A 14091-nucleotide genomic window follows, 5' to 3' on the forward strand; every position below is an offset into this window, starting at 1 on the left:
TGCTCCCCACCATTGCCAGTGCCCAGCTAGAAGCTGACCTATTCAGGTGACCCATTCAGGTGACCGACCTTCCTCGGGCGCCTGGAGTGTGCCAGGTACTGGGTCTCTGCTGCCCCGGGGGCTCACAGTTCGGGGTGGAAGGGACAGACCTACAGACGTGACATGACACTGGTGATAGTGTGGTCCATGCTGGGACAAGGGATCAGAGATGGGCCAGGAGCTCAGACTGAAGGGAAGGAGGACGTATGGGTTGGGAGGGGGCGACTTCCTCCTGGTTTCGGGGTCTGAAGGGGCAGGGGCTGGAGAAATCCCCCCGCCCCATAACAACGATGAGTTATAGACCCAAAGCCCTTTGCTGTGTCTAGGGGGCTGCTGTCCCTGTCCTGTGAGCATGGTTCTCTCAGGGGAGAGCCTGAGGTGGGGAGCAAGCGGCCCTCTCTCCCATGGCTCTCAAAACCAGGCCGGCTCACTCTCTCTTATCTCTTCAGGCAGCATTTAGTGAGTTTCCTCCCTGTGCCAGGAACTGGGCTAGGAACTGGGAGCTAACTGGGGGAACCAAGACACACCCATCACACGTGCCCTGTAACCTTCACATGCAGTCACCGGATCTGGTGAGGCAGCTGGGCAGAGGGGCAGCCTCCATTGCCATTGCCCGGAGTCACCAGGTGACTGACTCCTGACAATGTCTTCCAACACTTAGGGGAGCCAGCCAAGCCCAGGAGCTTTGGAATCTCTCTAACCATGGCTTCCAGTCTGGTCTCCGCCACTTGAGACCTGAGTGGCTTTAGGCAAATGACTTCCCATCAGTTTGCTGCCAAGTGAACCTCAGTTTGTCCATCTGTAAAATGGGCTTAGTGTTAGTGCTTTCCCTCTAGGGTTGCAGCGAGCACGGGAGGAAATAATAACTATGTAAACACGCTTAGCACGTAGTGGGTGCTTAGCTTAGGGTGCTTGGTTATGACCCTAATAATTGCAGTACTTGGGAAGCACAGACCCCCTGTGGAAAGAAAAAGACCTTTTAATGTCTCTCTGGGTGTCGGGGTTGGGGGCAGTTTAGGGGGTTGGGTGGAGAGAGCGGCAAAAGTCAGGGCCCGCTGTGGCCAGTCCTCGGGACAGGGGCCGGGACAGGGGCCGTCGTGTCGCCCCTCCCTCTTCCACCCCCACAGCGGGGCGCACCCTCGGCGGGAGGCGCAGGTGTCCGCGGCGTCCCGCGCGTCCCCAGCCCTCGCCGCCTTGGCCGCCGCCCCAGCTCCCCGCTGCCGTCCGCCCCGCGTCCTCCGCTAACCTCGGGTCTGGACTGGCGAACCGCGGGGCCGGGAAAATTTGAGTCACGGTGGGGGGAGCGGAGGAGGCGGGCCGTGACCCTGAACGGGGTGGGCTCTAGGACCCGCCCCGGGCTCCCAGCAGGGGGACCCGCCGCGAGCCCGCGTCCCGCAAGAGCGAGCGAGACGCCGCGCTGCCGCTGCGCGCTGGGCGGCCGCTGGGAGTCCGGGACCGTCGCGCTCGCTGCGACCCGCGCACCTTCACCGCTGCGGCCGCCGCCGGTCGCCCCAGCTCAGCACGATGCCCCGGGCGCCGCTCCTGCCGGTGCTGATGGCGGTCTCCGCGGCGGCGGCGGCGGCGGTGGTCGGCGAGCCCAGGCCGGCGCTGCCCCTTCCCACGGGGGACGCCACCCTGGCCATCGTCTTCGATGTCACCGGCTCCATGTGGGACGACCTGATGCAGGTGCTCGACGGCGCCTCACGCATCCTGGAGAGCAGCCTGAGCCGCCGCAGCCAGGCCATCGCCAACTACGCGCTGGTGCCCTTCCACGACCCAGGTAGCGTCCCCACGTCCCCCCTCACCCCGCCACCGCGGGCGCCCTGGCCTGGGGCGCTCACCGGTACCCCGCCGGCGATCGCGCCCGGGGCACACCTGGACGTCGGTACACTGTTCCGCCGGCCGGGGGCGCCTTCTCGACACGTTCGCGCCCGCGGACCCCGCACCTGGGGCAGCCGCCCCTTGCTGGCCCCGGGGACCCCGTTGTCTCTCCCTCTCCCGCGCGTCCGGGGGTAGCGGGACGCGCAGTCGGGCTAGCGACCCAGAGCGGCGGCACCGCGGTCGGATGCTGGGCCGCCACACCTGTGTGACTTGGGCAGGTGACCTCACCTTCCCGAGCCTCACCTTCCTCATTTACGAAACCGGGGGAGAAACTGTCCCCCACGCTCACAGAGACACGCTCGTACGCAGGGCTTGGCAGTGATGGAGCCGTGCAGCGTTTGCGTTTTTACTTTTTGTGAATTGTTAGAATTTGCTCCCTGCACTGGCTTCAGAGGCCAAAAGAGCCCCCAGAGGCAGACAGAGACCCGCCCCTGCCTCGATTTACCCCTGAGCTGTTTCCCCTGGGAAAACCGCAGCTCGTCCAGGTGGCCTACACCTCCCCGATTCTCACGGCCTGGTCCCCTCGCAGCCGCTTGAGTTTCGACCCCTGCCCTGAAAGGGTCCCTGGGAGCCCCCGCCGAGTGGAGAGAGCATCAGGGAAACAGCTGCCGAGTCCTGCCGGCGATCTCCGACCTTCTGAGGAGCAGGGCGGCTTTTTCGCCAGCAGTTTTGGATGAAAAATTTCAGGTTTCCAGCAAAATGGGGGGAGGGAGGGAAGTACATTGAGCACCTGTCTGCCCGCCACCCAGATCCTGGGATGAATATTTTACTGTCTGCTTTATGGAACGCCTCTCCATCCAGCCGCCTCTCTGTCAAGAACAATAGCGTTACTTTTTACAAAAAGTAAAAAATGTAAAAAGTAAAGCCAGAACATGAAATAAAACCGGCAGATTCCTTGCAAGATGGTACTACAGAGCGCCTCAGGCCGAGAAAACACGCATTGAACCAAGGCTATGTGAGATAGTAAGCCTTTTTAGAAGAAGCTGCCTTTATTAATCACAACAGCATTACAGAGTTTTGCAAAATGGGCAACCGTGGGTGTGATTTAATCTGGTGCAGTCCTCAGGCTGGGTTCAGAGGCGCTTCTGCTTCCAGGAGTTCTGGGTTCTGTAGGGATCTGTGGCTCAAAGCCCAGAGCCTGGGGGGCAGGTCTAGAAAAATCTGTTTGGGAATGAAAGGATAGCTTCTACCTCCTGGTTGGGGCAACAAAGCTGGGGGGGGGGTTGTGGGGCTTCAGCTCAGACACAGGTCACCCTCCTTCCCCCCAATCCTTTCTGGATCATTCTTGGGCTTCCAAAGACACCACACTGAAAGAACTGAGAGACCAGTCCACCCCTTTCTCTTACAGATGGAGAAACTGAGGCTCAGGACTCAGATGGGGCTTACCCAAAGCCACCTGCCAGGGTGATGTCATTTCTGATTTATAACCCACACTTGTCTCCAAAATGCGTGGCTGCAGTGGCAGGGCAGGAGATCAGCCTGCTGGAGCCAGATTTAGTGTCTCAGGGCCCAGGCTGGAGCTCTTGAGGGCTGCCCCCCCCCCCCAACGTGTGCCCTCTAACTGTGGGCTTTCTTGAAGCCAGACTCCCACGCCCAGCGTTTCCTCCCTTCTCTGGATGCCTAGCCGGTGTGCGACCCTCTGACCTTCACTGCATCCACTATGAGTCAAAATCACCAGTCCTCCTGTTTCCCAAACCATCCAGGTCCAAGTGCCGAGGGGCACCTCCGTGTTCAGTGAACGGGTGCTGCGTGCACAGCCTTTGTGAGGCCCCCAGAGTGAAGGGGGGCAGGCTTCCCTGTAAGAGGCAGGCATCCCGCTGGGGACAGGCCAGGTGGCGAGTAGAATGTGTCACATGCTGGCTCCGGTACCAGCTCCTGACTACGGGTCAGCAAGGGAGGGCGCTGACCAAAGTTTCTTCGAGAACGAAGCAGTGTTGGGGCAGGGTTCGAACACAGCTTTTGAGTATCTGCCTGGTGGATGCTTGGTGCTGGCAGGGCAGCGGGGTGGTGGGCTCCCTGAGCGCCTGGTGCTTGCTGGGGAGTGACCGACACGTGCGGACAGGTGCTGGGGGGAGTGTGGGAGGAGGGAATTGGGGAGGTGGGAAAGGCAAGACTGGTCCAGGTTCTGATGTCAGGCCTGGGGTTCTGGAGCACTTAGATTTCCTTCTATGGGCCGTGAGCTGCCACTGTGGGGTTCCGAGCAGGGATTGGACTGTGGCTTAGGTTTGAATCAGCCGTTGGAATTCCCTTTCATGGAAGAGGAACTTCAGAAACGGGTGTTTTAGCTGACTGTTGAGGCCCCCAAGGCTGTAGGCAAAGAGGGCTTTCTTAAAGGAAAACCCCATCCTAAACCCCAAGGACCAGTCTTCGTGGAGCACTGTCAGTGGCTCTGGTCTGCAAGTGTTGGGAGAGAAACCAGGACCTGTGCTTTGGAAATATCCTTAAAGTTTTTAAATGAAAAAAGTGGTATGTTTCCAAACCAGAAAGTGAACATTTTGTCAATGGTTTCATTCTGGCTGAAAACAGCTCATTTTCAGGTTTTCATTGTTAAGATGTTGCAAAAATCACTCTCATGTGTAAATCTTTCTCTCTCTGATTGGTTTTTCTTCAGGGTGAAGCTTCTCGAAGCTTCCTAGGCCATTTTTAACACACTGGGCAACTCTTCAGTTTGTTTTCCAAAATGTTTGAGGAGTTTCAACTTCTATCAGAAAGTTCCAAGGGACAGCTTCAGAGCAGCCATCCCCAACACCGGGAATTTAAGATAAAAAACATTTTTTCCCTCCTAATTCAAAAGACGAAAAACATTTAAATTTTTAGGGAGGTTCAGTGCATTTTCTTTCTTCATTTAAAAAAAAATATTTATTTATTTTACAGAGAGAGATACAGTGAGAGAGGGAACACAACCAGGGGGAGAGGGAGAAGCAGGCATCCCGTGGAGTGGGAAGCCCAACGTGGGGCTCGAGGTGGGGCTCGATCCCAGGACCCTGGGATCATGACCTGAGTCAAAGGCAGACGCCCAACGACTGAGCCACCACCACCCAGGCACCCTGGTTTAGTGCGTTTTCAAATGTTCACTAGATTTTTATTTTTGGTGTGAATTTCTTCTTTTGCAAATTGTCAGTGACTTTACTTGTTTTCCCGTTAGGATTTTAGTAGTTTTTTATCAGTCAGTATGAGGACTTTCATATTGATGCTATTAACTGTTTTTTGTTACGTGGTTAGTGTTTTTCTTGATTGTTGCCTTTTAGTATTGTTTGTAATTCCCAGCCGTCTGAAGTTTATTTATTTATTTATTTTTTCCTGGTGGTCTGAAATTTTAAATGTTTTTGTAGCAAAATCTATTGACTTTTTTTTCCTTTGTAATTTCCTCACCTACACGCTTAGAAGGACTTTCCCCCCCATCCCCAAATCAGTTAGGTACATGTTTTAGTTTTTTCTACTGGTTTTCTCCTTATATTTAAATATTTAACCTGAATTTTTTTAAAAAAAATTTGGTGTAAAAAACAATCTAATGTAATTCTTCCAGGACGGGATCATTGTTCAGATACGTTTTATCAAACAGTTCTCTTTTTTGTTGTTGTTGTTTTTTCCATTTATTTGGATCCTGCCTTTATCTCAAATTACTTTATCTATTGAGAATTTATCTGGGCTTCCCATTCTGTTTTGTTATATGACAACTCTGTGCCAAGAACATATTATATTCATTATTTGGTTTTATAATATGTATTAATAAGGCAATCTCTTCCTCATATTCTTTTTTCTTTAAAAAAATGTTTTCTTTTTCTTTAAAAAATTGTTTCTGCTGACTTAGTCGGTTAAACATCTGACTCTTGATCTCAGCTCAGATCTCGATCTCAGGGTTGTGAGTTCAAGGCCCATGCTGGGCTCCATGAGCTTCCTTTAAATCAATCAATCAACCCATCAATGGGTCTATCTTTTTTTTTTTTTTTTTCTTTTTTTAGTTTTCTCCCAGCTTTCCTGAGATGTAATTGACCCAGAACATTGGGTTAGTTTAAGGTGTGGCACAAGTTGCCTTGATACATTTATATATTGCAAGATGATTAGTGAACACCTCTTTGTTACTTAATTACCACTTATTTTGGGGGGTGAGAACATTTAATACCTGCTCTTTGACTCCGTTCAAGTATATGACACAGTATTAGCTGTAATCACCAAGCGGTACACTGGATCTCCAGGATGCATTTACTTTCCAACTGGGAGCCTCTATCCCACATCTCCTGTCCCCCGGTCCCTGGTGACCACCACTCTACTCTCTGTATCTGAGTTTGGCTTTTTTAGATCCCAGATGTGAGTGAGATGACACAGTATTTGTCTTTCTCTGTCTGGCTCATTTCACATAGTGCAATGCCCTCAGGGTCCGTCCGTGCTATTGCAAATGGCAGGATTTCCTTTCTATGGATTTCCTTTCTATGGCTGGATAATATTCCAGTATTCCATAATATTCCATCCCATATGTACATGTACCACATATTTATCCATTCATCAGTTCATGGTCAAAAAATTTTTTAGGGCCGCCTGTCTGACCCCAGTTGGTGGGGTATGTGACTCTTGATCTCAGCGTTGGGAGTTCGAGCCCCACGTTGGGTATAGAGATGACTTTAAAAAAATTTTTTAAATCTTAAAAAATTATTTAAATAAACTTTTAATTGTAGCACAGTTCTATTTTAGATTTACTGCAAAGATTGTACAGAAGTTCCCATATGCGCAACACCTAGTTTTCTTTTACTAACGTCTTAAATTACCGTAGTACATTCATCACAATTAACCAACCAATATTAATGTGTTATTATTAGCTAATGTTCATTCTTTATTCAGATTTCCTCAGTTTTCCTTTCATGACCATTTCTTGAGCCCATCCAGGATCCTATGGTACATTTAGTTGCCGTGTCCCCTTGGGCTCCTTTGGTTGTGACCATTTCTCAGACTTTTGCTCTTGATGACAAGGACAGTTTTGATGAGAATTGCTCAGATGTTTTTGTCCCTCTGTCATAATTTGTCCGGTGTTTTTCTCCAGTTAGACTGGGTGACGGGCGAGGAAGACTACAGAGGAGCAATGCCATTCTCATCTCCGTATGACCGTCATGGTTGATGTTGACCTTGATCCCATGGCTGAGGTTGACAGTTGTCTCCACTCTGAAGTTCCTCTTCTCTTTCTCCATTTCTAAACTGTCCTCTTTGTGCTTTTTTTTTTTTTTTTTTTAAGATTTTATTTATTTATTTGGGAGAGACAGAGAGAGGATGAGCAGGGAGAAGGGCAGAGGGAGGGAGAGAAGCAGATTCCCCGCTGATTAGGGAACATGACTTGATCCCAGGCTGGATCCCAGGAGCTGGAGATCATGACCTGAGCTGAAGGCAGATGTTTAACCAACTGAGCCACCCAGGCGTCCCTATACTGTCCTCTTTGGAAGAGTCACTATGTACGGCCCACATTTAAGAAGTGGACATTGTGCTCCACCTTGCCGAGGGTAGAGAATTGGCGTAAATCGTTTGGAATTTTTCATCAGAGAGTTTTCTCTTCCTCTCCATCTATTCTGTTATTTCTGTGTCTCAGTATAGACTCATGGATACTTATTTTGTTCTCTGGGTTATGACCCAATACTACTAGCCAATCTACTTTATTTTGTTCCTCAGTTTTTTGGTCATTGGCAGCTCTTTCTGTTGGCTTCTGCAAGACTTTGACATACTCCCATTGTGTGTGTGTGTGTGTGTGTGTGTGTGTGTGTGTGTGTGTGTGTATTTTAAAGCACTGTCTTATTTTCTGGCACTACAAGATGTTCAAGACTCATCTTGTATATTTCCTGCCCTAATCCTAGATCTAGAAATTTATCCAAGAATCCCTGGCTCCTTTTATGCAAAAATGGGACTAGGAAGTAGGATCTGAGTGCTGGATATACTGGGGTGTCACTGCTTTTAAGACCTTTAGCTGGCAGAGTAAGGAAGGGATGCTGTAGAGGTAACCTGGCTATCTGATTGCATCGAAGTATTTCTGTATGTTGCTGTCTGTGTCTGTATTAAGCTGGACGTTCCTACTGATGTCTCCAACTCTGGTTTTATTGTCCTGGAGATCATTCTAGCCTCCTCTTCTTGCTTATCTATGACCTCCTACTCCAACCGTGACAGACCTGCTCCCACCACCCACCATCAACCATGGGTTTACTTTAATGGTTCTGGTCCAGTGTGCGGAGAAGTGGTTTTAGCATTGTTAACTCGTTTCCCCACAGGAAACAACTTTACTAATTAGAGGCCCTCCTTTTGCCTTTGGTCTTTCAGATGACTTTATTTGCAGGATGACTTAGGCCAGTCCCTTATATCTTTTGATTCCTCTTCTTTATTTTCAAAATATTCCTAAACATGTATCCCTTCAGATGACAAACAGAAAAACTTCGTCAACTTCCCCCACAAAATTCCTACTGTGATTTTGCTTGGAACTGTATGAAATCTCGATTTGGGGAGAGCTGTCATTTAAAAAAAACTCAGTCGTTTCCATCTAGGACGGATGCCTCTTCCTTTGTTCGCATATTTATTTCCTTTTGTAAAGATTTATAATTTTTTTCCTTATAGGTTCCACCCATTTCTTTTAAAGATCATTTCTAAGTATTTTGGTTTTTTGTTACTATTTTGATTAGGAAATTTTTTCCATTACATTTTTTGCAAATGAGTATTGTTGGTATGTTGGAAAGCAATTCATTTTCATATATTTATTTTGTCTCCAATGTTCTTACTGAAGTTTTGTTTGCTTTTTTTTTTTTTTTTAAGTATTTCTAATTTGGGGGGTAATGGCTTGAGTTTCCTAGGCTGGCAACCATAACCTGTCCAGATAATAATATCATCTCCCCTTTTCCAATCATATATTTCACTTGTTTGAAATGTCTTGTGTTATTTGTCAGCCAGAACTTTCAGAACAGTGACAAAAACACAAGTGACGGCTGTGATCACTCTTGCCTTGCTTCTTATCGGGCGCTGCTGTGTGATGTTGGCTCTCGGTTTGAGGTTTTCTTCAACAAGGAAATGAAGATGAGGCTTTCATTCCTAGTTTACTAAGGGTAGAAACAAAACAAAACAAAACAAAACAAAAAACCCCCAAAACCAAAAAACCAAACACCACCCCAGAACAAAATAAAAAAATAATCCCGAACAGGGAGTGGTGCTGAATTTTAGCCAGTAGCTTTCTGGCTTTGTTGAAATATTTGTAAGCTCCTTCTCCTGCTGACCTATTGATGGGATTCCTTCATTTTTAACGACTTCCACATTCCCTGTATAAGCCCCGCTCGGTCACGGATGATTCTTTCATATCCAGCTGGATCCCGTTGGCCAGTGTTTTGTTTGGGGAATGTTGCATTTTGTTTGAGCGTGTCAGATCAGTAGGGGACATTCTCTCTGTGTGCCCTTTGTCAAGTGTTGGCATCGGGGCTGAGATAGCTCCTTTGGTTAACGGCTTAAATTCTTAAGTTTTCTCCCCAAATTGCAGATTTTTTTGTTTGTTTGTTTTAAGTTTATTGATTTACTTTTTTTTTAAAGATTTTATTTATTTATTTGACAGACAGAGATCACAAGTAGGCAGAGAGGCAGGCAGAGATAGAGAGAGAGAGAGAGGGAAGCAGGCTTCCTGCAGAGCAGGGAGCCCGATGCGGGGCTCGATCCCAGGACCCTGAGATCATGACCCAAGCCGAAGGCAGCAGCCCAAACCACTGAGCCACCCAGGCGCCCCTATTGATTTACTTTTTTAGTAATCTTCGCCACCCAACGTGGGGCTTGAACGCATGACCCTGAGATCAAGAGCTACAAGCTCCAACTGGCTGAGCCAGCCCGGCCCCAAATTATAAAATTGATATACACTTGTAAAATTATAAAATTGATATACACTTGTAAATATTCTAATAGTATGACTCTCAAGGGATACAAATGCTTTTAATATTTTGTATCCTTCCAGATCGTGTCTGTGTGTGTGTGTAATTTTCATATATATATATATATATATACACTTAATTTTTTATTACATAAAAAATGGAATTATTCAACACATACTGTTTTGCAACTTGCTTTCCTTCCCTACATGATACACCAGATAACTTTCCATATTAGGAAATAGTAATGCATCACATAAGATGTGACAGAAGGGGTCTTCATTTATCTTAATCCTATCTTGATTTATCTAGCCATTCCCATATTGTGGAAAATAGATTGCTTTTGGTTTCTTTCTTACTTTTTTAAAAAATTAATTAATTAATTAATTTGACACAGAGAGAGAGAGAGAGAGCAGGAGTAGGGGCAGAGGCAGAGGGAGAAGCGGACTCCCTGCTGAACAGGGAGCCCAATGCAGGGCTTGATCCCAGGACCCTGAGATCATGACCTGAGCCGAAGGCAGAGGCTTAACCGATGGAGCCACCCAGGCACCTTGCTTTCAGTTTCTTGACAACAAAACACATACACATTCGCCAACATATCTGTATGGTGGATTTCCAGAAATGCAGTTGCTTTGTCAAAGCACATGAGCATTTTAAATTTTGATAGCGATTACTAAACTGTCCTCCAGAGAAGCGGTACCATCCTGCCGTCCGACCAGCAGAAGACGAGACTGCGTTTTTCCCCCATATCACGCCTCGCTGGCATCCGGGCACATCATTCTTCCCTTTTTTTGCTAATTTGCTAGGTGTGAAATGGTGTCCCATTTTAATTCGCCTGTGACTGATGGCTAGTGAGTTTGAGCATCCTCTCTGGGTGGCCAGGGGCACCGTGGGCTTGGCTCGGGGAAGAGGAGGGTTAGGCGGTCGAGAGCAAGGATGGAGGCAGGCCATCGTCCTGCTCACAGCGTGGCCCGTGAGCTGGGGCGGCTCGGCCTCTGGCTGCAGATGTGTGTGTGTGTTTGGGGTTGCTGTGTGTGTGTGTACGGTAACCCCCGAGCGACCTTGCTGTTAACTAGCCTCTCATCGTGAAATAGATCAGATTAGTTTTTGCTCCAAGCGGAGAGTCCCGCCCTGCGGCGTGGCCCCTGGGCTTCTCTCTGTGGAGGTTGGGGGTTCTGAGCTGCCTGCGAGCTATCAGCTGGATGAGGTGCCTCCCTGTCATTGATGGCACCTGCTCCAAGGGCAGTGTCCCTGCCTGGGCTTTCCAGGCATGAGTCTGCACAGGACAGGGGTGCAAAGAGCAAGACAGGTTGGGGATGCCCTTGGGAGGAGGAGTGGCAGGGTAAGGACGTCAGGGGTCTGCCTGAAGGGGCTGGGGGCATTAGTCTGGTCCCCAGGGACCCCTGACCGACCCCCATTATTTATTTGCTCAATAGGTGGTTCTCGAAGGATCGCCACGGGCCAGGCAAGAGCCAGCTTGCCCTGCTGCCTTCCGTCCAGCCTGGCCCACAGCAAAGAGCCAAGTTCATTAGCCACAGTGGGGTCCTTGGTACAAAGGGGCCCTGGGGATAGAGGTGTGATGTTCGAGCTGAGGTGGAGAGGAGCTGGGGTAGGAGGGGGTAGGGGAGAGGCTGGACAGCTTGGGGAAGAGCACTCCAGGCAGAGGGAACAGTGGAGACAATGGCTCAGAGGCTGCCAGGAGTGTGGATATGAAGTTCTCCCTGAAGACAGCAGAGACTGGCTGAGGTGACACTCAGGGCTGGGTGTTCCGTTGGGTGTTCAGGGGAAGGGGCCCTCCTGAGACGGCCTTCAGGAGCGTCGGGTTCTGGACTCCTGGACATGAAGGAGGAGGTGGAAGAAGGTTCTGGCATCATTTTCGTTCTTTGGACAGAGCCACTTGCCCGGTGGCTTCCTTCCCCACCCTGTCCGTCTCGCATTCGCCCAGCCCCCGGCTCAGGAACTGTTGGAATTCTAGCGGCTGGCCTTCATTTTCTCCAGTCCCTGCCTTAGAAATGGGAAGACTGTGTCCCAGAGAGGGGACGCCATTTGCTCACAATGGTGGCAGACTGTGGGGCCCTGCCCGGGGGCCCTGCGGCTGGAGGAGGGGGGCAGGTGCGAATCCAGAAATGGTCCTGGATTCAAGCCCTGCTTTCCGGGAGGAGGCGGAAAGGGCAGACCCCGGGAAGGGTCCATGATTTGAAGTCTCTCTAAGGCTGGACCTCTGGTGCCTGGCTGTGGCCTTGACTGACTCCACTGGGGCACAGGATTCTGGGGAAGGGACTGGGACATCACCTGGGTGCGGAGCTGGGTGTGAGCCTGTGCGTGAGCCTCCCCCGTCCCAGAGGCTCCCCCACCCTCCTTGGGTGGAGCGGAAAAATCTGCCGGAGGAGAGATGGTTCCGGGCCAGGCTTCTGGGGCTCAGATGCTCAAGGGCGGCACGAGTGGAGCCAAGGTCATGGATTTAATGATTTTTGCAGCCCGCCGGCGGGCCCGGCTCAGAGGAACCGCACGCCACGTCTGCCCAGCTGTTTGGCAAGTGCCCACCTTTGGTCACGAGCCTCTCTCCAACCCCCTCCCCCCCCAGAAACAAGAACAAGGGACTAGGAAACAAGGGGACGATTTCTGAGTATCTGCAGCTTGACAGAGGCTGAGTTCTTGAACGTGGGGTGAGACAGACCAGCTTTGAATCCCACCTCCACAGCTTCCGTGTTGTAAGACCTGGGGCAGGTCAGAGCACCTCCCTGGGCCTCAAATTCTCATCTGTGAAATAGGAATAACAAACAGTCCACTTCTTTGGTTGCTGTGTTTTTTTTTCCCCCTAAGTGAATGTACGCCAAGTGCATAGAACAACACCTGATGCCTACTTCGTATTAAAACCGTTAATCCTATTAAAATACCATCTCCATCCCCACTGTGGTTTTCGGAGGTAGCATAGTTGGTGGCAAAGTGTCCAGGCTTTGGAGCCAAGCAAGTGGACTTGACATGGTTCTAAGTTGAGTAGTGTCCTCATGAAATTCTTGCCCTAAGATCAGAGTATGACCTTATTTGGAAATAGGATCGCTGAGGATGTAATTAGTTAGGATAAGTTCATACTGGAGTAGAGTGGACCCTTCATCCTATATGGTTGGTGCCCTGGTAAGAAGGGGGGACACAGAGCCTGCACAGGGAGAAGGCCCCGTGATAACGGCACAGAACTGGAGTGTTTATGTGTTTACAAGTCAAGGAACACCAAGGGTTGCTGGTATTTGCCTTCAGAGAGAGCACAGCTCTGCCAGTACTCTGACTGTGGGCTGCTAGTCTCAAGAACTGTTGGCGGGCGCCTGGGTGGCTTACTGGTTAAGCATCTGCTTTTGGCTCAGGTCATCACCCCGGGGTCCTGGGATCCAGCCCTGCATCGGGCTCCCTCCTCGGTGGGAAGCCTGCTTCTCCCTCTCCCACTCCCCCTGCTTGTGTTCTCTCTCTCACTGGGTCACTCTCTGTCAAATAAATAAAATACTAAAAAAAAAAAAAAAAGAACTGCAAGAAGGGAACTTTCTGTTGTATAAAGCCACCAAGTTCATAGTATTTTATTATGGTGTCCCCAGGAAACCAGGGCAGACATTAAGTATACTTAATAGCTGTTTGACCTTTACTAAGGGCATTATCTCCTCTCTAAGCCTTGGTATCCTCAGCTGTAACAGGGAAAAATTAATGGAAGTGAGCTCAAGACTATAAAATAAGAAGTGTTCAAGGCATAGAAACTGCTGTGACCATCACCACCATCACAATCATCATCAATGTCAACATCACCACCATCACCACCACCATCACCATCACCACCACCACCATCATCAACGTCAATGTCAATATCACCCCCACCCCCACCAACATCACCATCACCACCATCATCAACATCAATGTCAACATCACCACCATCACCACCATCAAACTCACTGCTACCACCATCATCAGCATCAATGTCAGCATCAGACACCATCATCACTACCATCAACATCACCACTACCACCATCATCAACATCAATGTCAATATCACAACCATCACTACCACCATCAACATCATCACCACCACCGCTATCAACATCAATGTCAACATCACCGCCACCACCATCATTATCAACATCGGTGACAACATCACCACCACCATCATCACCATCAATATCATGCCTGAAGGGCAGCATGCTAAGATGTAAGGTGATCAGAGCTTTTTGTGCAGAGCCAGCCCTGCCTGGACTGGGTGAAAGAAGGAGGTCAGGAGGGTCTCAGGTGACCCCTTTCAGTGGGTAAACTCTCATGGGGACATGTCAGG

The 14091-nt window shown here is 49.6% G+C and overlaps 1 protein-coding gene across 3 annotated transcripts in view; it reads left to right on the forward strand.

The window, feature by feature from the left end:
* Positions 1 to 1248: 1248 nt before the first annotated feature.
* Positions 1249 to 14091, forward strand: part of HMCN2 (hemicentin 2) — a 146214-nt gene continuing 133371 nt past the window's right edge. Inside the window, exon 1 of one of the 3 annotated variants that reach the window (XR_006607453.1) lies at positions 1249 to 1819. Coding sequence is in view for 2 of the 3 variants with exons in the window: in XM_045082600.1 (XP_044938535.1) it covers positions 1564 to 1819 (256 nt within the window). In the remaining variant the exon portion in view is untranslated. The remainder of the gene's footprint in view (positions 1820 to 14091) is intronic. The other 2 variants (XM_045082600.1, XM_045082601.1) reach the window with 2 other exon arrangements.

Source organism: Mustela putorius, unplaced genomic scaffold, assembly GCF_011764305.1.
Source record: "Mustela putorius furo isolate JIRA1106 unplaced genomic scaffold, ASM1176430v1.1 tig00000596_pilon_pilon_pilon, whole genome shotgun sequence".
Lineage (NCBI taxonomy): Eukaryota > Metazoa > Chordata > Mammalia > Carnivora > Mustelidae > Mustela > Mustela putorius.